Source organism: Saimiri boliviensis, chromosome 4 (genome assembly GCF_048565385.1).
Source record: "Saimiri boliviensis isolate mSaiBol1 chromosome 4, mSaiBol1.pri, whole genome shotgun sequence".
Lineage (NCBI taxonomy): Eukaryota > Metazoa > Chordata > Mammalia > Primates > Cebidae > Saimiri > Saimiri boliviensis.
In genome coordinates, this window is record NC_133452.1 from 27,418,258 (window position 1) to 27,442,758 (window position 24,501).

The 24,501-nt window shown below is 37.0% G+C and overlaps 1 protein-coding gene across 9 annotated transcripts in view; it reads right to left on the minus strand.

Moving 5' to 3' along the window:
- The window catches only part of ADGRG6 (adhesion G protein-coupled receptor G6), a 149,142-nt gene that overhangs the window by 12,575 nt on the left and 112,066 nt on the right, over nt 1-24,501 (minus strand). For all 9 annotated transcript variants that reach the window (XM_074397377.1, XM_010337551.3, XM_074397379.1 and 6 more), the window contains 7 exons: nt 22,205-22,324; nt 20,577-20,622; nt 19,092-19,198; nt 14,930-15,057; nt 13,945-14,213; nt 12,624-12,720; nt 11,444-11,727 (listed from right to left, as the gene is read on the minus strand). In XM_074397377.1, coding sequence (XP_074253478.1) covers nt 11,444-11,727; nt 12,624-12,720; nt 13,945-14,213; nt 14,930-15,057; nt 19,092-19,198; nt 20,577-20,622; nt 22,205-22,324 — 1,051 coding nt within the window. The remainder of the gene's footprint in view (nt 1-11,443; nt 11,728-12,623; nt 12,721-13,944; nt 14,214-14,929; nt 15,058-19,091; nt 19,199-20,576; nt 20,623-22,204; nt 22,325-24,501) is intronic.

Genomic DNA, 24,501 nt, shown 5'->3' on the forward strand with positions numbered 1-24,501 from the left:
TCGGGAGTGGATATCATTCGGTTAGGATTTCATCCTCACACTCTACATGACTAAATCTCATTGCTTTTCAAAGCCTTTCCATACCTACCCCATTCCCTAACCATGTTGCCAATACAGTCAATCCTTTCAATAAGCACTTTGAATAAACAAAAGTGTATACATAATTTGAATTGGTTACTATATCCTTTTAAGTTCTGAAGAAGAAGGTGGCAGTTACAGAGTAGAGTAGATTTAGTCAATAGATGCTACAGATGAAGGAGGCTGCAGACTGGAGGAGGAAGTCCACAGTGTCTCAGCTTACTAATTTTCCTTTAATGGGGTCAGATTTCCAGAATTTTTTCTTGGAGGTATATTTGTCATACAACTAGAAATACAGGTCACTGTGTATTCTTAAACAATTGTTTAACAGAGTCACATTTTAGAGCCAGGGGGAATTATAAACTTAAATGAAGGTCTTTTGCTCCTAGGCATTCATCCAGACATGATTATAGGGTCTCACATTGAGCAAATGGTTAATAGTTGCGGGTAGAAGTAAAAATTGCTGAATGTTACTTCCCTTAATAAACTACTATTCCTTTGTAAAACTTAGTAGTTTCTCTGTATGTTATACATCCTGGAAAAAAAATTCAGAGGTTGTGTCTGGTGTTTTGAGAACATTAGGAAAAAACTAGGTCACAGATTCAGGTTTTTAGCCTTGCTGGGGTACTAAAATGTGAATTATTTTGAGAATCAGATGCTGAACACAGTCAGAAAGGATGAGGTTAAAGATAAGACTGACTTAATAAAACAGTTTTTTAGATTGTAGAGTGCTGCCTTACATCATATTATATAACATTAAATAACATTCTCTATTTTTAAGTAACCATTGTGGTCTGTAAATATACAGGCACTCAATAAGTTTTAGAAACACTGGAGAGAAGAAGTCATTTAAATGCTCTACCTTCTACTATGAATTGTGATGTTATGGAATAAAATAGATAATAAGCACAATAAATTTGAATTCTTAAGAATGAATATATTTTAGATTCTAAGGTATTGCATTTAGAATATAAATATGATCAATCCTGTAGTCTTGAGATACATTTCTATTTTAAATATTTAAAATAGAAATATTTAAATATCTATTATAAAATAGAAATATACATTTCTATTTTAAATAGGATTCTCATAATACATTATTTTACTATTTGATGTAACTAGCCCTTTTCCTATGAACTTAAGTTAGTGTGGTAATAAACATTATACCAAAATTCCTTCAGGATAGAATATCCCTTTTAGAGTTCAGAAGTGGGCAGTGTGGCAGGTATCCCTATCTGTAACACTGCACATAAGCAATATGGAAAGAAATCATGAACACTTCAGGAAGGAACAGTAGAAAATGATGCCAGACCTAGAAACAGAAATTCCATTTGACCCAGCAATCGCATTACTGGGTATATATCCAAAGGATTATAAATCACTCTACTATAAGGACATGTGCACATGAATGTTCACTGCAGCACTGTTTACAATAGTAAAGACCTGGAACCAACCCAAATGCCCATCGATGATAGACTGGACAGGGAAAATGTGACACATATACACCATGGAATATTATGCAGCCATCAAAAACTATTAGTTTGTGTCCTTTGTAGGGACATGGATGAACCTGGAAACCATCATTCTCAGCAAACTGATACAAGAGCAGAAAATCAAACACTGCATGTTCTCACTCATAGGTGGGTGTTGAACAATGAGAACACATGGACACAGGGAGGGGAGTACTACACACTGGGGTCTGTTGGGGGGAAATAGGGGAGGGACAGTGGGGGGTGGGGAGTTGGGGAGAGATAGCATGGGGAGAAATGCCAGATATAGGTGATGGGGAGGAAGGCAGCAAATCACACTGCCACGTGTGTACCTATGCAACAATCTTGCATGTTCTTCACATGTATCCCAAAACCTAAAATGCAATAAAATAAAAAATTTAAAAATTAAAAATTAAAATAATTGTTAAAAGTAAAAAAAAAAAAAAGAAAGAAAGAAAAAGAAAAAGAAAATGATGCCAGAGAGAGCTAAGGGCATTTGGAGGCCAATGTGAGAAAATAGAGCTATTCCCTCTTAAATTCTGAGTTTTTTTTCCCTCCATCTACTTACAGATCTTGGTGTCAGAAGCAAAACTAAAATCACAAACTTTAATAGAGTTCTACATTGACAACCAAGAAAATCTGTTTCACTTCTCATTCCAGTCTCTGTTTCCTTCTTTCTTTTTTGGGGGTAGTGGGGAACAGTGACTCTGCTGCCCAGGCTGGAGTGCAATGGCATGGTTTCAGTTCACTGCAATCTCTGCCTCCTGTGTTCAAGCAATTCTCTTGCCTTAGTCTCCTGAGTAGCTGGGATTACAGGTGTGCATCACCATGCCCAGCTAATTTTTGTATTTTTAGTAGAGATGGGGTTTCACCGTATTTGCCAGGCTGGTCTCAAACTCCTGAGCTAGTGGTCCACCCACCTCGGCCTCCCAGAGTACTGGGATTACAGGTGTGAGCCACTGTACCCAGCCTCTGCTTTCTTTCCATCCTTTTTTTTTCTCTTTGTTAATCTTCATACCACCTAGGAAGAATATGCTCTTTTAGCCTTCTAGAAAGAGTATTAAGATGTAACTGGGACCTGAACAATCAAGCTTCACTCTTCATAGTACCTGAAGCCCTATTTAACATTGCCCATAAAAGGTGGATGCTAAAATGGCCCAAAAGATTGAATGTAGAGGTAAAACTTTTACATTATCCTGAAAAGCTAGGGCCAGTTTCAAGAAATCTTCATATATCACAAAAGGAAGCTCATGATAGACTTTTTTGGTGCATTTTAGCCTGGAAAATTATCACTTTGGAGAATCCAAGACAAAGTTCCTTAGAATTAGTTTCCTTAGCTTGATAACTGCCTTGATTCTTTAAGAATCCATTCCATGCTAGAATAAGAAAAAAAAACTTCACACTTGTTAAATGAGCAGATTTCCAATCAGCCCCCTAAACTCTCAACCCACCCTTATCCCTGCCTTCACTTCTATCTTTCACTAACCAGAGGTATATGCTTACCTTAAAACAAACAAACAAACAAAAAACTATAATTATGAATTGAAAATGTTTTCTCAGTAAAATTGTCAATTTCCTCATTTAAAATAAGTAACATTTTTAATTGTAATGGCAAAAGAGTGTTGCAAGCAACACACAATTACTGAAAGTGGGCCTATGGGAGCTGTTAGGACAGAAAATGTATTAAATGCCAACTTGTCAAATTTTCCTAGAGAAAGACTCTTATGGGCCAAGGCTGATTCAGAAAATACAGTGAAGGAAGATGGCGAATAAATAGCCAAGGTTTTCTAAAGTCGGAATGAGAAACATTCTGAAAAATCTCAAGCAGTGAATTTAACTTTTGATATCTAATCCTTTTATCTACCAGAGAACACATTCAAGTAGCATGTTTGAAAAATAATAATAAACACACTTCTAAGTATTGGCATTACATTCACTGTAGATTATATGTGCTTGTGCTTAACCTTGGCCTTGTTAGAGCTATTTAACTATTCAGAGGGGAAAAGATACACTTAGATATTTAGGCTAGAAATTTGGCTCTCACATATAATTCATTCCTTTTGCTTGTTTGAGGCAATGATCCATGGCTTTCTAGGGCAAATGCAAAATGAGTAGCCAAAGGGATGTTCTCATATCTTCTTGGTTATCAACAGTTAAAGAATTGCTAGATACAGTTTCTTTAGAGACTACTATACAGTAAAACTCGAGGCAACACACACTGTCATTTACTTCTGCTCTAAAAAGTCCCTTTGAAGCAGCATCTAGGTAGAGAGGGGAGAAACAGACAACCTTGGGTCCTCATCTCTTAGAGTTCTTTAACAACTAAAGATCACTGACACTTTCAGCAGAATTATCATCAATAAACTGAATGAATATTCTAAGTTGACTTTTTCTTTCCTTGGATAATAAATATCCAGAAATACAATTAAAGGGAAGACTGCGGATATAGATAACTTGAGGAATGTGAGATAGCATTAGAGTGGGTAGTAATGACGGGTGTCTTAATCAGGTATGAGCATAACATACTCTGGAAGTTTTTTTGTTTTCTTTTTTCCCTGAGACAGGATCTCACTCTGTCACCCAGGCTGGAGTATAGTAGCATGACCATAGCTCACCGTAAACTTGAACTTCTAGGCTCAAACAATCCTATTGCCTCAGCCCCCTAAGTAGCTAGGAATACAAGCACACCTCCACACCTTATTTTTCTATTTTATTTTTGTAAAGATGGGGTATCACCAGGTTACCCAGGCTGGTTTTGAACTCCTGGCCTCAAGAAACCCTCCTTCCTAGGTCTCCCAAAGCACTGATATTACAGGCATGAGCCACTGCACCTGATCAGTTCTGGAGTTTTGATGAGAAAAATCGGTCAAGAATTAGTTATAGCAGATATTTGAGCAGAAGTGGCCACATAACTCTAAGTACCACTGATTTTTGACCAAATTGGTCTAGATGATCTCTGAGCTCCTTAGTAGCCTGTGTCCAAATCTTTAAACAGCTCCTCTTTTCAGTTGTCACACAGGCACAGTCAGCTGGCTATGGGTCTGGGGATCTTCAAGGGTTTATGGCTGTCTCTCGAAACTTATTAAATCCTCCTTTCATACAACCAAGGTGCCCTTTAGAAAATTATTTTTCTGTGGCACAAAATGCCCTGCCAAACGGTGAGTAATTTATTTCCTTGCAGTGTGTAATGTCTCAGCCAAACTGATGTTTCACTTGTGAGGGGCTGAATTGGTGGGTCATATCTTTACCTTGGCAACAATTCAATATGTGTATTGTGCATGTGATTATGTAACAGCTCAATTTTCATGAGGGTTCCTAACCTCAGCCTCCAGTGGCAAGGGAGATTTCACTGACATTTCGCATATTTCCCCACATACTTTGACTTAATTTTCTTAGTTTACCAATAGAATAATAATTATAATCTGCATTTCTCTAAATTACTTATGCTGAATAAGGGTAAGAGATTAAATTATCCTGTACTCATTTAATGTATAGTTAGTGACAGCTCTTTTTGAAATGGAAGTAGACTATTCTCTGCTGCATAACAATTTGTATACCATAAAATTTTCTGCTTGTATTCTTAAGAAAATATTAAAAATTGTAATATAGTGATATGCCAGTTTCATCCTGGAAAGCAGCAAAAATAGCAAAAGCAGATAGATATGTAACTTAACCATATTAAGAGAAGGTACATTTACTTTTTTTTAATTTTGGCAGGAAAAAAATTTCAACAAAATGTTTACTGTGTAACCTAATCAAATGAAGTAGGTGATATGGTTTGGCTCTGTGTCCCCACCCAAATCTCATCTTGAATTGTAATCCTCATAATCCCCACACACTGAGGGAGGGACCTGATGGGAGGCGTCTGGATCACAGGGACAGTTCCCTCATGCTGTTCTTGTGATAGTGAGTGAGTTCTCATGAGATCTGATGGTTTTATAAGTGTTTGGCAGGTCCTCCTTCACACATTCTCTCTTGCCTGCTGCCATGTAAGACATGCCTGCTTCCCCTTTGCCATGATTTTAAGTTTCCTGAGGCCTTCCTAGCCATGTGGAACTGTGAGTCAGTGAAACCTCTTTCCTTTATAAATTATCCAGTCTCAAGGAAGTTCTTTATAGCAGTGTGAAAACTGACTAATACAGTAGGTAAAATTGAAAGAACAAATCAATATCCTGTGGATAATTAGAAAATAATAAATTTTGTTTCAGCCTTGATTCATTACTTCATTTAGTTATGTAAGTAGATAAAATTTTTATAATCACACAGATAGTAATAATTTTCTGATACTCATTTAACATAATTTTTGGCAATTATAAAGTTATAAGTATATATAAAATAAATGCTAGAAATAAAAATATAAAGAATACAAATTAAAAATAGACTCTTCAAATTTCTTTGAGTATCCATATAATTACACATGTATATGTGTTTATAAACAAATATTCCTTCTTATATTTCCAAGAATACTGAAAAATTAAATGGATTTTTTAACATGCTTGAGCCAAAGTTTTGAAGATATAAACAAATGTGACAAGAAATCTATCAAGTCATTCCTTGGATGTATATGCCTTGATATGGTTTGGCTGTGTTCTCACCCAAATCTCATCTTGAATTGTAACTCCCACAATTCCCACACATTGTGGGAGAAACCTGGTGGGATGTGATTGAATTATGGAAGCAGGTCTTTCCCAGGCTGTTCTCATGATAGTGAATGAGTCTCACAAGATCTGATGATTTTAAAAATGGGAGTTTTTCTGCAGAAGCTCTCTCTTTACCTGCTGTCATCCATATAAGATGTGACTTGCTCCCTCTTTCCCTCTGCCTTGACTGTGGGACTTCCTCAGCCATGTGGAACTGGAAATCCAATTAAACCTCTTTCTTTTGTAAATTGCCCAGTCTCAGGTATGTGTTTATCAACAGTGTGAAAACAGACTAACAGAGTAAATTGGTACCAGAAATGTGGTGCTGCCCAAAAATGTGGAAGCAACTTTGGAACTGGAAAACAGGCAGGGGTTGGAACAGTTTGGAGGGCTCGGATGAAGACAGGAAAATGTGGGAAAGTTTGGAGCTTCCTAGAGACTTACTGAATGGCTTTGACAAAAATGTTACAGTGATATTGACAATAAGGTCCAGGTTTAGGTGGTCTCAGATGGAGATGCGAAACTTGCTGAGAACTGGAACAACGGTGACTCTTGTTATGTTTTAGCAAAGAGGCTGATAGCATTTTGCCCCTGCCCTAGAGATCTGTGGAACTTTGAACTTGAGAGAGATGACTTAGGGTATCAGGCAGAAGAAATTTCTAGGCAGCAAAACATTCAAGAGGTGACTTGTGTGCTGTTAAAGGCATTCAGTTCTAAAAGGGAAACAGCATAAAAGTTTGGAAAATTTGCAGACTGGCAATGTTATAGAAAAGGTAATCCCATTTTCTGAGGAGAAATTCAAGCTGGCTGCAGAAATTTGCACAAGTAATGAGGAGACAAATGTTAAATACCAAGACAATGGTGAAAATGTCTCCAGGCAGTCCCTCCCATTACAGGGCTGGAGGCCTAGGAGGAAAAAGCGGTTTTGGGGGCCAGGCTCAGGGTCCCCATGCTGTGTACAATCTAGGGACTTGGTGCCCTGTGTCCCAGCTGCTCCAGCCACAACTAAAAGGGTACAAGGTATAGCTTGGACTATTGCTTCAGAGGGTGGAAGCTCCAAGCCTTGGCAACTTCCATGTGGTGTTGAGCCTGTAGGTGCGCAGAAGTCAATAACTGAGGTTTGGGAACCTCTGCCTAGATTTCAGAAGATGTATGGAAATGCCTGGATATCCAGACAAAAGTTTGCTGCAGAGGTGGGTCACTCATGGAAAATGTCTGCTAGGGCAGTGCAGAAGAGAAATGTGGGGTCAGAGTCCCACAGAATCCATATGGGGCACTGTCTAGTGGAGCTATGAGAAGAGGGCCACCATCTTCCAGATCCCCGAATGGTAGATCCACCAACAGCTTGCACTGTGTGCCTGGAAAAGCCACAGACACTCGATGACAACCAATGAAAGCAGATGTGAGGGAGGCTATACCCTGCAAAGCCTCAAGGATGAAGCTGCCCAAGACCAGGGAATCCACCTATTGCATCAGTGTGACCCAGACACAGGACATGGAGTAAAAGGAGATCATTTTGGAACTTTAAGATTTGACTGCCCTGCTGTATTTTAGTCTTGGATGGGGTCTGTAGCCCCTTTGTTTTGTCCAATTTATCCAATTAGAACGGCAGTATTTACTCAATGCCTATATCCCCCATTGTATCTAGGGAGTAACTAACTTGCTTTTGATTTTATAGGCTCACAGATGGAAGGGATTTGCCTTATCTCAGATGAGATGATGGACTGTGGACTTTCGAATTAATGGTGAAATGAGTTAAGGCTTTGGGGGACTGTTGGGAAGGCATGATTGGTTTTCAAATGTGAGGACATGAGATATGGGAAGGGCCAGGGTGGAATAATATGGTTTGGCTGTGTCCCCACCCAAATCTCATCTTGAATTGTAACTCCCACAATTCAGATGCATCATGGGAGGAATCTGGTGGGAGGTGATTGAATTATAGGGCAGGTCTTTCCTGGGCTGTTCTTGTGATAGTGAATGAATTTCACAAGATCTGATGACTTTAAAATTGGAGCTTTTCTGCACACTCTCTTTGCCTACTGCCATCTATGTAAGATGTGATTTGTTCCTCCTTGCTTCCCACCATGATTGTGAGATTTTCCCAGCCATGTGGAACTGTGAATCCAGTTAAACCTCTTTCTTTTGTAAATTGCCCACTCTCAGGTATGTGTTCATCAGCAGAGTGAAAATGAACTAAGACATGCCCTGACACCACAGTAGACTTAGCTCAAACACTTGCTCCAACACATCCCACCTCCGTAACAGTACACAGTGACACTGCTGATTTTAAGATGCTCCCCTGCAAGCTAGATCTAAGAGGGACTAAAATGTGTTTAACACAGTTTTAGCTTTGAGAATGATGCTTTGCATTCTAAAGCTTTAGCCATTATTAAATGTTACAATGATAGGCATCTATTAACTATAATATTATATTAACAACAAGACTCCTTACTCTAATCATTCTAGAAAAATACGAGTTTACTTTAATGAGCAAATCAATGATGAGTATTTTGTAGCAGTAGGCTTCCTAAATTTCTCTTGGCTCTGTGCATATTTCTCTAGCTCTTCCATCCCCACCACAGTCCAGAATACTAGACCACCTTTTCCCCAACCACGTGAGAGTCTCCTACCTGCTCTTCCTACAGACACTACTGGGCAACTCTAATCCATTCAGTACCTTATGTCCAACTTTACAAAGTGCACATCCAATCATGTCACTCCACATGTCACTCCACCTTTCAAAGACTTCCTATTGTGTTTATAAAGATCAAATATAGAGCCTTCTGGTCTAATCCTTGCCTCTTTGACGTGTCTCTCTGCTTTGTCATTATCCTGCCTTTGTCACTATCCCTTTCATTGTTGTCAGCATATATCAGTTTTCTTTTAATACCTTGAACATACACTGTAATCACCAACTATAGCAACTTTTTGGCACCTGAAATGCCCACTATCTCAAATATTCTTCTTCCTACTCTTACTCTCATCTTTCATCTAGTCAATTCCTATTGATCCTTTGGATTTCAGCTTAGAAATCATGCTTTTAGTAACATGTTCTCAATATCACAAGGTAATTTTTATATAGCAATATGTTTAATTAGCCTACATCCCCTACTAGAATATAAGTTCCGTGAGGCAGAGGGACCACGCCAATATTTTTGGTGGAATGACACATACCAAAGAGAAAAAATTAGATATAATGTAGTTTGCCTCCATACTATCTGAGCTCCTTTTGCATTCACTGAATCATTTCTTTAAGTTGTCTAAATTCTACATGCTTCTTTTAATAAAGCATATACTTCTGACAACAAAGCCTCTCTTGGAAGATTCCAAATTGAGTCACCAATAAAAACCATTAAGTGAATTTCCATAGCATCCTAAGAGGTTTTGGCACAAGCCTGGGCAATAAGCAATTGTTGGTAGAGATTCATGTGCTCTGTATCAATGCCTTTTAATTTAAATTTTCTTTTTGGGAGGTGTTTAATATAATTAAATGTGCTGAAATCTGTTCTGAATTTACATTATTTAAAATCAGTCTTAAAAGTCAGTGATTTATGAAGAACACTGAGTTGATGATGGTTTACAACATTTTTCCCTCCTGACAGGGGACCCATGCTGGGAAAAATAAAACATCCCAATTCTCATTAATGGAAACAGAGCTGAACAGACAACTGTAGCTGTTCAAGGTTACTGAAACTGCCAGGAAATTCTAAAAGCAAAACCAAGGTTGGGCCGGCAGATCAATGTGCCTTTTATGTACAATCCTGAAATATAAAACCATGGAATTTCTAACGTTAATGGATACTTTTGTCAATATTTATTTAGGCACTGTTATGTTGTATAATATAGAAGAGACTAAATAGAGGGATACTCACTTTATAGAGCTAGATCCAAATAAAGAGATATTTATATGCTACATACTCATTTTCCAATTTTTGGAGATGTACTTGAGGCTTATTATTTTATTGACTAAAGATAATGAGCCTGCATATTTCCTTTGTTATGAGACAATGAACCTGAATGAAATTTGCTGAACTGTTTAATACATATTTATGCCAGAGGCATCTCAGATCGGATTAGGCCATCCTCAAAGCCTCTTTCTCCATCTAACAATCCATTAATTTACCAATCACTAAGCACCTATGAAGTAACATTTTTTTTGCACTTCACAAGACCGTGGAAGAGCATGGAGGATAAGCAGTAAACAACTCTCCCCTGCAGATAAGTACAGACTTTCTTAAAATACACCTGCAGAGAGTGTCCACCTTGGTACGTCACTGGTGAGTAATACAAAACTGCTTTCCACCCCAGCTCAGATATATTCAGCAATTTCCTCCCCAGAAATCTACAACTGCAAGACCAATAACTTCAGTCAAGCCATTTGCACTGCTCTACTCAAAAACATTCCAGGCATTCTAATTTCTATTGGAGTGTTGGCCCCATGGTGCTTCTGCACGTTAAGGAGTTTCATCAACACCACAGAGTATATTCAAAACCTTAAAGAATGTCATATAATTATCTAAAAAGACAATTTATATTCACTTGAGTTTAAAAGTTAAATTCATTACAGAGTACACTAAGGTATATATTATAGAATAAGAAGTATGACTGCAAGCTCTTTGAAGGAAGCCTGGTATTTTTATACAAAGCAGGCCATTGACAAATGTTTGTTGAACTGTTGAGCTAACTGAAAAGTTCAACTTATCTCATAAAAAGGTAAGTTTCTAAGCTAGAGTGTTGGTATTTATTCTGAAATCAAAGGAGCCAAAGAATCAAGGTAAACTGCTTGTTCTTACATAGACTCTAAAAGTTCTTCTAGCCATCAATGGTAAATCTACAGGGGACAAGGATCTATGAATAACGCCAACATTCAGCAGAACTGTGAGAAGATAAGGTGCCTGTGCATCCCTTTAAACTCCCTGTTCAGTTCTCAGTTAGATACCTCCCTTGCTCCATATTCATATTCATGCAATAATATGCATTTAGGGAGTACCTACTAACTGCCAGGTACAGTGTTCTAAAGTGCTTGGGATATATCACTGATAAAAAGCCAAAACTGACATTCTACATTTATCTATTCAAGCCCTTTTTAACAAGTGACCACACTGCACCTGGAACTATGTTCAGCATGTGGAATAGTGACATATAAACTTAACATGGCATCTGTCCAAAAGTGATGCTGCTTACAAATACGACAAAATTGGAAATTAGAGACTGTTCACGTACAATTTATCTTACCTTGTAATGAATTGAAGATGGCGAAGAGGTAGAGGAAAGGGATATTTAAGGGTCCCCAGGCAAAGAACGCAAAACCCCATGTCATTCCCAACAGAAACGTCAAGCTAACCACGCTGCGCAGGTTTCTTAACACTTCGTCTCTCAGGGTCTGGTTGCTTCTCTTGCCATTCCTCCCACAGATCTGCACCATTACTACGATGAACATGGCAATGTTCAGAAAAAACATGATTCCAAAATACCCAGCACAGGTCACATAAAATATGACTGGATCCTGAATCCAACAGCTTAAAAAGAAGAAATGAGAGAGAAAAAAAGATATTTATTGCCATGTCCTATTTACCTAAGACTTTTCTCTGCTTAGTTTGGACTACTGCAGATTTTGCTCTCAAATGCCTTTAGAAAGTCATTTTACTTCCTTGGACCCCGGTTTCTTCTTAAATCTCTGTACAGGTTTTGTGTTCCTTTGTTTTTGGATGGCCATCATCTTAATAACTAGGTGAGCCAACATTACAAAGACGACAAGGTGGCTTCCTGAATTCTGAGTTGATATGAAAACACGCTTGGTTGACTCACTCCAAGCCATGTCTAACCTCCTTTTCTCTTGGGTGCCTATACAATAAGAATGGGAATTTTAAAAACACCCAGCACTTTGGGAGGCCAAGGTGGGTGGATCGCATGAGAGCACTAACTGTCCAACTGAACAATATAAAAAACCTTAATCTCAACGATCTCATAGTCTGAAGAGAACTTTCAAAATTGTTTAAGAACTTGCTGATTTCTCCATTCTCTAAATTTCTACATAACACTCCCATTGGCATTGAATTGTTCACTGTCTGATACTGCTATTTAACTCTCTTGAAGATGTGGGTAGGTTTGAGGAGGTGAGAGTGTTATGAAATCTCCTGAAATAGAATGGGTCTTCTGAGGCTAAAAAATAGTGTCGTAGGTATTTTCTCAATTCCTCCATATAACAGAGTACAATGTTAACAGGAAAAAGAGTCTCAAACATTTCAGGGCATTCAACTGAATTAATCTGTGGTGTAGCAGAGACTTTGGCTGTCATGTGAATAAACACCAATGTTTTAAAACGAAAGCCTTGTTACTGGCATGGAAATTAGCTAATGCTAAACGTTAGGAAACAAAGGATATCTACCCATCACAAAAATTTTTTATTACTTACAATTCATCACTTTTTTCTTTTCCGTAACTTTCTTTTCCATAGACTTCATTTTTGTTTCTGCTCACTAGAATAACTGACACCACTAAGGCAGGCAAACCTGTTATAAAACACCACGACACAAACTCTTTTGAAGCATCTGAAACTGCTTCATAAGACTGATAATGACAAGTAAAGAAAAGAGATGAAAAGAAGAGAAATGCAAGCAAGCCAACTTTTCATATCCTAGATTCAAACTTCTTAGAAATGGTAACTTGGTTAACAACAACAAAATCCCCTCCTTGGGGTTCAATGTCCAGCTCTAACTGGCAACAATTCAAACCTACTCTTAAAGGACAGATATTTAAATAAAATTCTGTTTGCATAGTGGGACTCACTACAAAACTAGAACCTGATTTGTATCAAATCTAGCACTAGTGAATGTGTTTTCAATAACTAAGCCTTATTACACTGCCAGAGTTTAGGCAGACAAGTCATTACAGCCTATTTTGCCTCCTTCTACATAAAGAAAACTCTAGAAAATTTGGAGGAAAAGCAAGGGGGCTATAAAGCCTTTGTTGCCTTCACTGGCTTCACTCTCCAGAGACTGAATAAAGTATTTCCAAGAATATCTCAGTGGGGAAATGTTATGGTAGGTAACCTAGGTCCCTGAAGAGTGCACTTACTGCCTCCTAAGGTGGTGCTGAAAGTCCTGAAAATGTCTCTCACTTTTATATTTCCATCTGAAACAGATCTGTGAGAAAGCTCAAAAATGCTTGGCTCAATATGAAACCTGCAAAAACACAGGGGCGCAACAGCAAATCTCAAACAGGCTAATACAACTACCCATGTCTGACTGAGGACTCATGTTATAAAAAGTTCAAGGCAGGAATTCCATAAGTATTCTGGTTGCACACACAAAAATAACATTCTTTCTCTGGTTTCTAAGACATAGGCCTATGTCTGCAGATGAGTGTAACTAGCCGTCTGAGCTGGCCTTTGTATTTTAAAGCATCATGGAAAAGCACCATTGCCTGCCAGCTGTCTCTTCAGACTTGGGTGGGCTGGCTCTGGGCTCTCTGGGCTCAGGAAATAAGTTTGTGGTGACTCAGGAGTGAGGGCTTTTCCTTTACTCGTGTATGTAGTGAGTGCTGTTGAAGAGTTTCAAAAAATATAGTTGTGAAGATGTCCCTTCCTTAAGCTATGTATATCTAATTCACGTCATTCACAACTTTGAGGTTACTCTTAACGGCACTGTCTTTTTTAAAAATAAGAATTTTTCTTATGAGAATCTGGTAATTTTCATGATGGAAAAACAAAACCAAAAAAATTTTAGGAGGCTTACCCCAGCCAATGATGCAGAATTTTAGAATGTATCGGCGAATGTAAGTGTTAAATACTTTAACTAGAGCAATGTACATGTGAATTGCTTCCAGTCCCATCCAGGTAAATGTTGCCAGAAGAAAGAAATGCAGCAGGGCTGCAATAGCAATGCACAGTCCATCCACATTGAAGGAGGTGATCCAGCCATCTAGGAGGAAGAGGAGATTCAGGAACAGCAGGGCTGTGCTCAGGTTCATCAAGATTTTGGAGGGATAATCTCTTCTCAATTTCCTAAAAAATGAAAAAAGAAATCTATGGGAGAACTAATACTGTATATCCATATTTTAAGCACAGGGCTGTATAAATTCATATCTCATACAACCCTGCAATAAGACAGATAGCACCAGCTTTCTGATGTGGTTCTGCTAAAGGCGGGGGTTGGGGAGCAGGGGGCTAAGGACATTTATGAGTATTTAGCAAGTTATAAGGACTTTTAAAATATTAATTTTACTTCAAAATTACTTCCAATTGCTTATACAATTCCCAGTTAGGTTTCAACAGAATTTTTTTTAATCTTGGAAAAATTCTAGAGTTATAAGAATGGCATTTTTATTAAAAAATAATTTCCTTAAATTATTTGAACTTTCTTGATTCTTAATGAGTTAAAACCTTAAGAAATTCTGTTTCCGGACTAATTTTATAAGATTATAAAACAAATGTTTTCATGTTTTACAATACAGAAAGCACCTTATATAATTTTTACTTAAGCGTTAATCATTTCAACATATTTGAATGCATTCTATAAACAGAAATACGGTAATTATACATTAAAATTCTATAGCTGGAAAATCATGTTCCATAATATATTTTATGAGAAACATGAACATTAACATTGAACCACCCTACATGATTCACAAAGTGTTTAAATGTTTTTCAAAGCTGAGGCAATTTTCTTATTCACATTTGGAACAGTTAGCAATGGATTTGGCAGATTAAAAAATACTTACTCAAAAGCAACATATGTCAGGAGAGTTACTGCTGAAAAAATTGCAGATATTCCACACCCAATATAGGTGATGAAAGTGAGGACTTTAGTGTTTCTTGCATCTAACTGTGAGGTACTTCTTGAAAGGTCCTATATAAAACATGGGAAGCAGCTATAAGAATCTCTCTTCTCAGGAGAATGGTTGTTTCCCTAGAAAGTTCACTGTTAACATTAAAGTAGTTCACTCTCAGGGGCTAAAATCAACAGTGCAAATCAATATTAAAATTTTTATTTATTGGATTATTTTTGATCAATAAATAAAAGAAAAAAATGCAGTATTACTTCCAGAAGTGATTACACATATTATTATTATTTTTTTATCATTACCTTCTTTCCAAAGCTCTTTGCACACCAGTATAACCTGAAGATCAAAACCACCAGGACCCCCAAAAGAAATTGGAGAGGAAGTGGTTGCTTTGCGTAATAAACCATCAGACCCATTCCTAACATCTGCAGGGCTGGGGGCACCCATCAGTTCAAAAGGAGACCACGGTAGTCTATATGGCCAAACCCTCAAGCCTTTAGGTTCCTTGCCAGGTAGCGAGGGGCTCAGCCAGAGGCTGGTGCTGGTGCTGTGACTGCCAGGCTCTAAGGGTGGTGCTGAGATTCCTAATCCTGGTCATTGCAATGCCTGGTATGTATGAGGCGGGGCAGTTTTTATTTTCATAAATGAGATGCCACTAAGAGTTTTGGGGGTCATCTTTTTTTTTTTTATTCCCATAGTAATGAAAGGATACAATTTAAATTGTTCAGTGCTGTTGTGGAGTGGAAAGAACTAAATACTTTCCAGTGAATTAATATAAATTATTAATTTCAATGTGCTAAGGGAGACTTACAAAGTTTGGACCTGGTAGGAAAATCTTTTTCTCCTTAAATGGTGGATTGGTATAGGAATAAATCTTGAAGTACGACCAATCACTCAATCCTGGTTGGAGGAGAAAGCTACCTCCTATGCAGATGTTCAAAAACTGAGTGTTCTTAGAGAAGAGATGTATTGAATATCTAGTGTAATTTTTTAGGTTTTAAATTATGGAGAAAATGTTTATGATTTTTCTTCTATATTTCCTTCTAAATTTTCTTTAATTTTCACTAAAATGCCAATAATATCTGCTACACACACACAGGCCTTAAGAGAGAGGAAAAGAGAGAGAGAGAGGTGTGTGTGTGTGTGTGTGTGTGTGTGTGTGTGTGTGTATGTGTGTGTGTAAGTAACAAGAAGGAACTGTGGGTTAGTTTCAGGTTTTACTGATGCAATAAAGAACAGACACAGTATCTCTGTGACATCAAGAAATACACAAAGGGATGGAATTCAGCAGAGGCAGAGGCTCAGAGTCTGGGGGAGATTACCCTATCTTCTTATCCCAGGAATCTCTCAAAACACTGGGAGAACACGGGGCTCCCAGGGCACATGGAATGGGGTTTGAGTCAGTGCCACCTGACTCACAGATAGGCTACCTCAACCAATATTTTGGTTACTACAGGATTTTATTAGCCCAGAAAGATGAATCATAGTCTTGAGAGATTGCCAAGTGATGTGTCACAACCTCTTGAAAAACCTATGGTTGCTATCTAGGCAAGGCAGTTGACTTGCATATCAGAATTAAACCCAGAATTTCAAATAGAAACTAAATAAGTCTGTTTACTGATACAGGTTTACACACAATTCCATGTTGTTTTGCTCTCTGAGAGAATGAAAATATGAAAACATTTATATTAACAATATAGCCAATATGAAAATGTACTAATCTTAAAAATATGAAAACCAGTTTTAGTACAAAGAAATGTAGCAGAAGACATTAAATTCTTAAGCCATTTGCAGATCAGAAGATATAATTACAGGTACGAGGTGCATTTTTTTGCTTCTCATATGGTGAATTGGTGAATGTGTCATGGGACAATGCAGACTCTGGAAATATTTTATACAAAAGAATAAAGAGTTTCTGAGTCAAAAAAAAAAAACTCTTAACAAAATCTTGGTGGTCTGGAAAAGCTGAAAACATAAGAGAAAATCACCAAAGAAGATAAGTTCTAGGAAGATTTTCTACCAGTAATTTTTAATATTACAAAAACAGACAAGGTGGAAAATGGAAAGATAGCATGAAAGATGCTTATTTTCACATATCTATTTATACAATTCACCATTCAATCAGGTGGCAACATAAAAAAGAATATGTAATTAAAAACTCGTAAAATTTAGACAACATATGAGGGAATTGGCCATGTGAAGTAGGGGACAGGCAAACTCTGGCTGCATATAAATCATCTCTGAAGAGTACATTTTGTTATTGTTATCTATTTATTTAATATTAGACTTACAACATGCACATAGTTGAAATATTTAAATAAATTAAGCTAAATTTTACATATCTGAATGAGTAACCATGAAAAATTAGTGTTCTCTGAAAGAATGCCTGCTACCACTTTTGCAGAAAAGAGAACATGGAAAGTAACTGAATTTTCTTGTATGATTACTGAAGGAAAATATGCAATAGTGAATTGTTCATTTTCATGCTCTGGCAGCGAAGACAAAATATTCATATTTTGGATAGTTAAAAAGGTGTCTTCTATGATTCATCATCTTTTTAAATGACTTTTTCTTATTCCTGGGAGCATTTATGTACTTGATTGTCAGGAAAATTACAGCTTGCAGGGTTGCCTTATGACAATGACCATTTACATAGGCTGAGTAGATTCATGAGCCAAATACTACATCCCACAGATCCTTGTGGCTTCCTCCCAGTCCCCACAGGAAGAAGGGTGCAAGATTTAAAGGCAGGGATAAACAAAATCTGACATATGTGATTCTAATTTGAAAGCTTTATTGCCTCGGCTCACATTACTCCTATCTCCTATTAAAAAAAAACAAATGTTTTCCCTTTATGAAAACCATGCAGAAACAAAGTCTATGCTAAAACCCAGATTTATACCTTTAGCTTTTATCTGGTATACTTGTGATTTTGCAAACAGTTTTCTGGACAACAGAAAACTGCAAAATCACAAGTATACTGGGTAAAAGCTGAAGGTATAAATCTATGGATGAATTTCAACAAGTCGTTGGATGTGTGGTAGGTCTTAAAATTTGGTGGGATAAAAAAACACACCACGATGCAATCTAGTTTTTGTTTCAAACTGTGTGGCAAGCTGGCTAATAAGATAAATAAAACAGGGATATGGAAGAAGGAAGGAAAGAACAATGATACATAGAGGTCCAAAGGTGACAGAAACATCATACCCTCATCTATTGCAGATCTGAAGTCTCATTCTAACCCTAGTCACTAGTCTGTCTAACAAACTGCAATCTCTAGGAGGGAGATCACTTGGTGCAGCACAAGGTACAAAATAATATTCAAATATATTGAGTGAATGACAACATAAGGAAAAAATCTTTTTGATTACACTGTCCACAATTCCCTTCCATGATAGTAACACCCAGCATTTTCTTAACTTTCTCTCCCTCCCTGCACTTGTCTCCTGTTTATCTCCTTGATACTGTTGCTCTCTTAATTCAAGAATTTCACGGGGATTTTCTTGTTTCTGGGATTATTTATCATTATTGTTAATGCTACAGGGGGAAAAAAAAGGGAGATAGTTCTTTTCTGTAATACTTTTACATATTTTTAAGATGTGATCTTTGCTAATTAGATTCTTTATTAAGAATTAAGATTAGGCCAGGTGCGGTGGCTCAAGCCTGTAATCCCAGCACTTTGGGAGGCCAAGGCGGGTGGATCACGAGGTCAAGAGATCGAGACCATCCTGGTCAACATGATGAAACCCTGTCTCTACTAAAAATACAAAAAATTAGCTGGGCATGGTGGCGCGTGCCTGTAATCCACCTACTCAGGAGGCTGAGGCAGGAGAATTGCCTGAACCCAGGAGGTGGAGGTTGCGGTGAGCCGAGATCGCGCCATTGCACTCCAGCCTGGGTAACAAGAGCGAAACTCCATCTCAAAAAAAAAAAAAAAAAAAAAAAAAAAGAATTAAGATTCATAATACAGATGATACAGATGAAAACTATCAGGAAATAATTGCCAAAATAAATAAACTAAAAAGGTGGACTCACAAAAAAGGAATATGCCATCCAAAGTTATAGCGTGTACAAACGAGGTTAGAAATTCCCCCCTTACCATCAGAACTCCAAAGTGCGTGAAATGGTTACACAGGCAGACCGTCTCACTTGCATCTGAATCTCTGTGTGCAACACATCCTGATGTGTTCCATCCTCCAAAACTTTCTGTTGAAGGAATCAACAAACAGTGTGAAAACAGCAGATAAGTGTCTTCTGCATAATGGATGAGAACTTCTATAGAGAAATTTGCCTCAGTCTCTTCTGCCATGCAGAGTTTACCTCTAAAATGAATACCATTATGAAAGCTTTCAATGTTTAGAATAATTTGGATTCCTGGAATCATCAAGTGTTAGTTTGGGCAGACAGTTACAAGTGATCTAATCAGTGGGTTCAAACTCAGGAGGTCCACAAATATTTGATCCAAGTGAATTTTTAACATATTTTAAAATGAACTTCTATAAAAAGAGTATTCCTTTTCAAATACAGTACACACTAATGAACTCTTGGGGGCCAACAATTTTTTTCTGAGGGTTAATTTACATTTTCATGAAGACATAAGAACAAAGAACATTTGCTTTCTTAGAATGTCATTTAGGAGTCATGAATGGGGTAGCTTATTGTAAATGGCTTGGACACACCTTACCTGACTTTTTTGGTAGAAAATGGAGTATAAGCAACATGTATTGTCGAAATATTGAATCCATTTATTTAAATAATAGTTTAAGATACAAAGTAATACTTTTAACTATGTAAATGAGTAAAGATCTTCTCAAAATTATGCAACTAAACCCCTCCACAAAAAAACACCTGTCTTGCTGTGACAAGGACTATCAAATAAAGAAGTTTTTGCCCTTTTCAGGCTGTTTTCATCAACCAAGCAACTGGCATTGATATCAGAATGAATCTGGCCACAATAATCCTCACCAGGGATAGACAGAGAAGTTTCTTTATTTGTACTTCCTTTCAAAGAGATTTCAACACCTTATACCTACTGATTGACTCATCCCTTAATTTTGCCTTCCTTTCTTGACTGTCAAATCTAATTCAGAAGGCTGTTCTTCTCTTTCAAGTAATATATGTCCATTATAATCACTCCTATACTTACATTCCTTCAGTCAGCTTCTCACCTCCCTTATAACTGGAGGTCTAGAAGCTGGATTTTAAATTGTCTGCCTTAGATCAAGTAATCTCTTCAAATGTGTGTTAGAAGAATGAGATTAAGTGCACGTCTACTTTCATCAAAAGTAGCAATAATGTATGCTGTATTTTACAAGCAACTGATGTCAAAGAGGTTGTTCAACTGAAAAAAAATGAAAGAAAACATAGTGAAGTCTGCCTATTTCTTCTTGCAATGACTGAAAAATTACAGAAATTAGAACTGACTTTCCAAGCTACCTAAACTAACTTTGCAGCTTATTTGTCATTTACACTTACATTGTGACTCACTCTGGTTTGGGGTGGAATTAAAGGAAATGGGGGTGTCTAACAATGTTTAAAATTCAGTTGTTATCTATATTAAGACAACCAATATTTTAAAACTTACTGTTTTTGTTCAGATCCCAGAAGGCACAGATGGGATGATGCACTTCCTATATTAACATAAGAATAAACATGTGAAATTGTGTTTAAATGTCATGATTTAAATATGGCAAAAGAATAAAAACACAAAGAGTTTCACAGAGAAATAGATTAGCATTAACATGCCAACATAACCCGAAAATGTCAGGCAATTCAGGGGGATCTTCTCTCCCACAGAGACTTCAAGAGAAAGTCTACTGTAACCTCATGAGGAATCATACTACCTACCCATTTATCTGTAGGTTACTACAAATGTCCCATCATTAAATATACTGATTCTACTCATTCTTAGCATTTAGCAATGCTCTTGAAACTACAATTCTACACCATCTTCAAAATTCTCCTTTATGTCTGGGTATTTACATAAACAAATTGAAAACAAGGACTTGATGTAGACTGATGTCCACAGCAGCATTATTCACAAGAGCCGAAAAATAGAAGCAACCCAAGCATCTATTGATGGAGAAAAAACAAAATCTGGTATATACGTACAATGAAATACTGCCCAGCCTTAAAAAGGAAGGCAATTCTGACAGATGCTACAGCATGGAAGAATCTTGAAGACACTGTGCTGTGAAATAAGCCAGTCACAAAGGACAAATACTCTATGTTTCCACTCGTGTGAGGTACTTAGAGTAGTGAAATTAAGAGACATAAAATAGAATTGTGGTTGCCAGGTGCTATCGAAAGGAGAGAACAGGGCAGGGATATTTAATGGGAGGAGAGTTTCAGCTGGATAGACAGACGGTGGTGATGGCTGCATAACAATGTGAAGACACTTAATGCTATTGAACTGTACACTTTAAAATGATTAAGATGATACATTTTATATTATGTATGTTTCACAATTAAAAAAATATCTTCCCTTATGAATGAAGGGGCTGAAACAAAGGAGGCCAAAGTGTTGAACAAGGAAGTCTAAGATGGTTCGTGACAAAGGAGGCTAGATCTTAGGTGACTTGGTTTTCAATCCTCAGCCCACTCATTTCCTGCCTGCCTGCCTTCCTGCCTATCTAACAAATGCCAGAATCATGATGAGGGCCCTCTAGAAAAGTGAGAAAAACCTGTTCCTGGGCCATCTGGGACAGTAAGAATTCCCATCTAATTTTATCAAACAGATGACAAGAGTAATGAAGCAACAAGAAAAGCAACTTTTGCAAATACTAAATAACTGCAAACTCTCAAAAAATAAGTCCACCCTCCCCTGTTTCTTCTTGGCTTTTCCAGTTGCAGTTATCTTTGCAAATATACACAGAAATAGAAACAACAAAAACCTCTATTGGCAGAATTGTGCAACTACATCTGCATTTAATTTCTTTGAAGCAATATATGTTGTATCTTAAAAGCAGAAGCCCTTTTCTTCACTTCTCTTCTCTTTCTGATTATTGAGTCCTAGATAAGACTAACTTCTCCAGCTGCTTCAATTTGTCGTGACTTTAAAGCACTACCTGACTAGCCATTCTCTCTTGATGGAAAACTAGGTCCTACACCACAAAAAAGGGTCAGTTACTTTTTAACATGTAGGAAAAAAAGCCCCACTAGTTTCCGAAATAGTCTACCACTGTCCAGATGCTACTGGAAGCATTTTCTTACCTGAGTGCTCATATGTTTGATTTTTATTTGAACAGGATCCTTCAGATTCTGGATAGTAATGTTTCCAATACTGCACGCCATCACATAACTCACTAAGGGGTTTCTTTGGGGTCCTACATCCTTTGAAAGGAAAAAAAAATCATGTGTGTCAGTTAGAAGTACACACTTTTATTTTACTTTGGCGCTCCAAAATAAGCAAACTGTCAGCAATTTTTACACTTAAGATCTTCAGTTCTCGAACATCCTGTTTACCACATCAAGTTGCTGGCCTTCCTGAAGGAGCTTTGTTATTTCCCTTATTATAATAAATACATTGAGGGAACACCGGGAGCCAATATTGTAAGATTATATTCATAAAACTGCATTCTTGATTCTGGTGACTGATGTCAGCCAGTTAACATCTGAAACAATGCAGACTCATAAATATTATAAACTCATAAAAAGCTGTGAAACAATGAGATCATTTCCCTACTCTAGAAAATAGATGAAGCTGTTTTCTTTCAGAGAAGTAAGAATATGGTGTGAAAAATAAAAAGCAATTCATCTTTCACATCCATGCCAACAGCCTAACATGTTTACTAATTTATACCTAAAAGTAATACTGAATTCAAGTCCCATCCAGGACTTCTATCTTCTTCTCTGATTGTATACTTGCCAGCATATGCAGATTTCACTTAAATAACAAGGTTATCAGAAAATCAAATCTGTTACATAAAACAGTTTGGACCAATAAGCTTTCTCTCCAGCAAGTTCATCTCTATTTTTTTCTTTCCCTTGTATTTCTTGTCCAAATCTATATCATAGCTTACAAATCAGTTGTTTCGGAATGATTACAGGATTTCTTAAATTCCAAATAAAACTCAGCATCCAGAATATAGCTTTTTATTTATTTTGTATGGTGGTCACTGTTAATAACGTCAGCTATTAGCTGGTGATAACCAGCCTTTCAGTAAAACAACAAAAAACCCCATCATATCTTGCCCACTACGATAGGGGAGCATCACAGAACCCTTAAAGTTTTTTTTTCATTCTACTGTAAATTGACTTTAATATTTATATACACTAATATATAAGATATGTAATACATATCTATAAAATATACACATAACATATGCTTCCTTTTTTTTTTTAAGAGACAGGTCTCACTATGTTGGCCTGACTGTTCTTGAACTCTTGGTCTCAAGCAATCCTCCCATCCTCCCTCCTCTGCCTACCAAAGTGCTAGGATTACAGGCAAGAGCCACCTCCCCTGCCCAGATATGCTTCCTAAGAACAACTTTGGCAGGGATATACCAAAGGAGAAGGAAATAATGACTCAAAACAATGATAGATTCTTGCAAATCTGAGAGTTGTCTCCAACCCTTTCCACAGGGCTTCTGTACCATTCACATTTTGTGGCACCTACTTCATTTGTATATTGGTTTTAAGATAACATTGTCATATACTTCAAATTGCCATGATTTTAACAAACGCAGTTGTAAATGTTATAGCTATTAAATCTTTCAGGGTAAATTACACATGTTCTTATATAAAATGCATAAATTATATTTATATACATCACAAAATTTGTATAGCGATGGTTCCTAAAACATCTGTTGATAAAATTTTTAAATTTGGGATTTAATTGCTGTCGAAGATTCCATGGTATTCTTTTTCCTTGACTATATCTCTACTTGGCCATTCCTCTACAAAGGCAGATCTATTAAAATCAATTCCCTGGCCTTGAGTCTTGCTATTTTCTCTTACATAAGTCACATTGTTCAATATGCACTGATACCTTGAATTTAATAGATACGTTTTATTTTTTTTTTTAAAGCCCAGCAAAACCACTCTAGATCAGGTTGTACTTGCAAAGGCAAACAGAGGTCACCAGTGTTTGCTGGCAGTTGGTCTTCCAGCATCTAGAAATGATGCCAATAAAAATAATAATATGTGCTTAGCACAATGCCATCCAACTCTGCGGATGTGTGAAGACTAAAGGTCACTTGAAATGCTAATGGGAAAACTGATTAAAGCCAAGAATGCTGTTCATTATGTAAACAGTGTTTCCCGCTGAAAAAAAAAAAAAAAAAAAAAAAAAAAACCTTTCCTTTGGTGTGCAATTTCTTTTAAAGGCCTAAATGATTGAAGAGCATAAAATATTTAATGAACGTAATAATAAAGTCATTTATTCACTAATTCAATTTCTAATTTTTTAATGCAGGCTTTAGTCTAATACTTGAATTATTTTAAAAACTGAAATACATACAACCTGTTAACAAGCATATTATCTGAAATAAAATATTTAAACAACTATA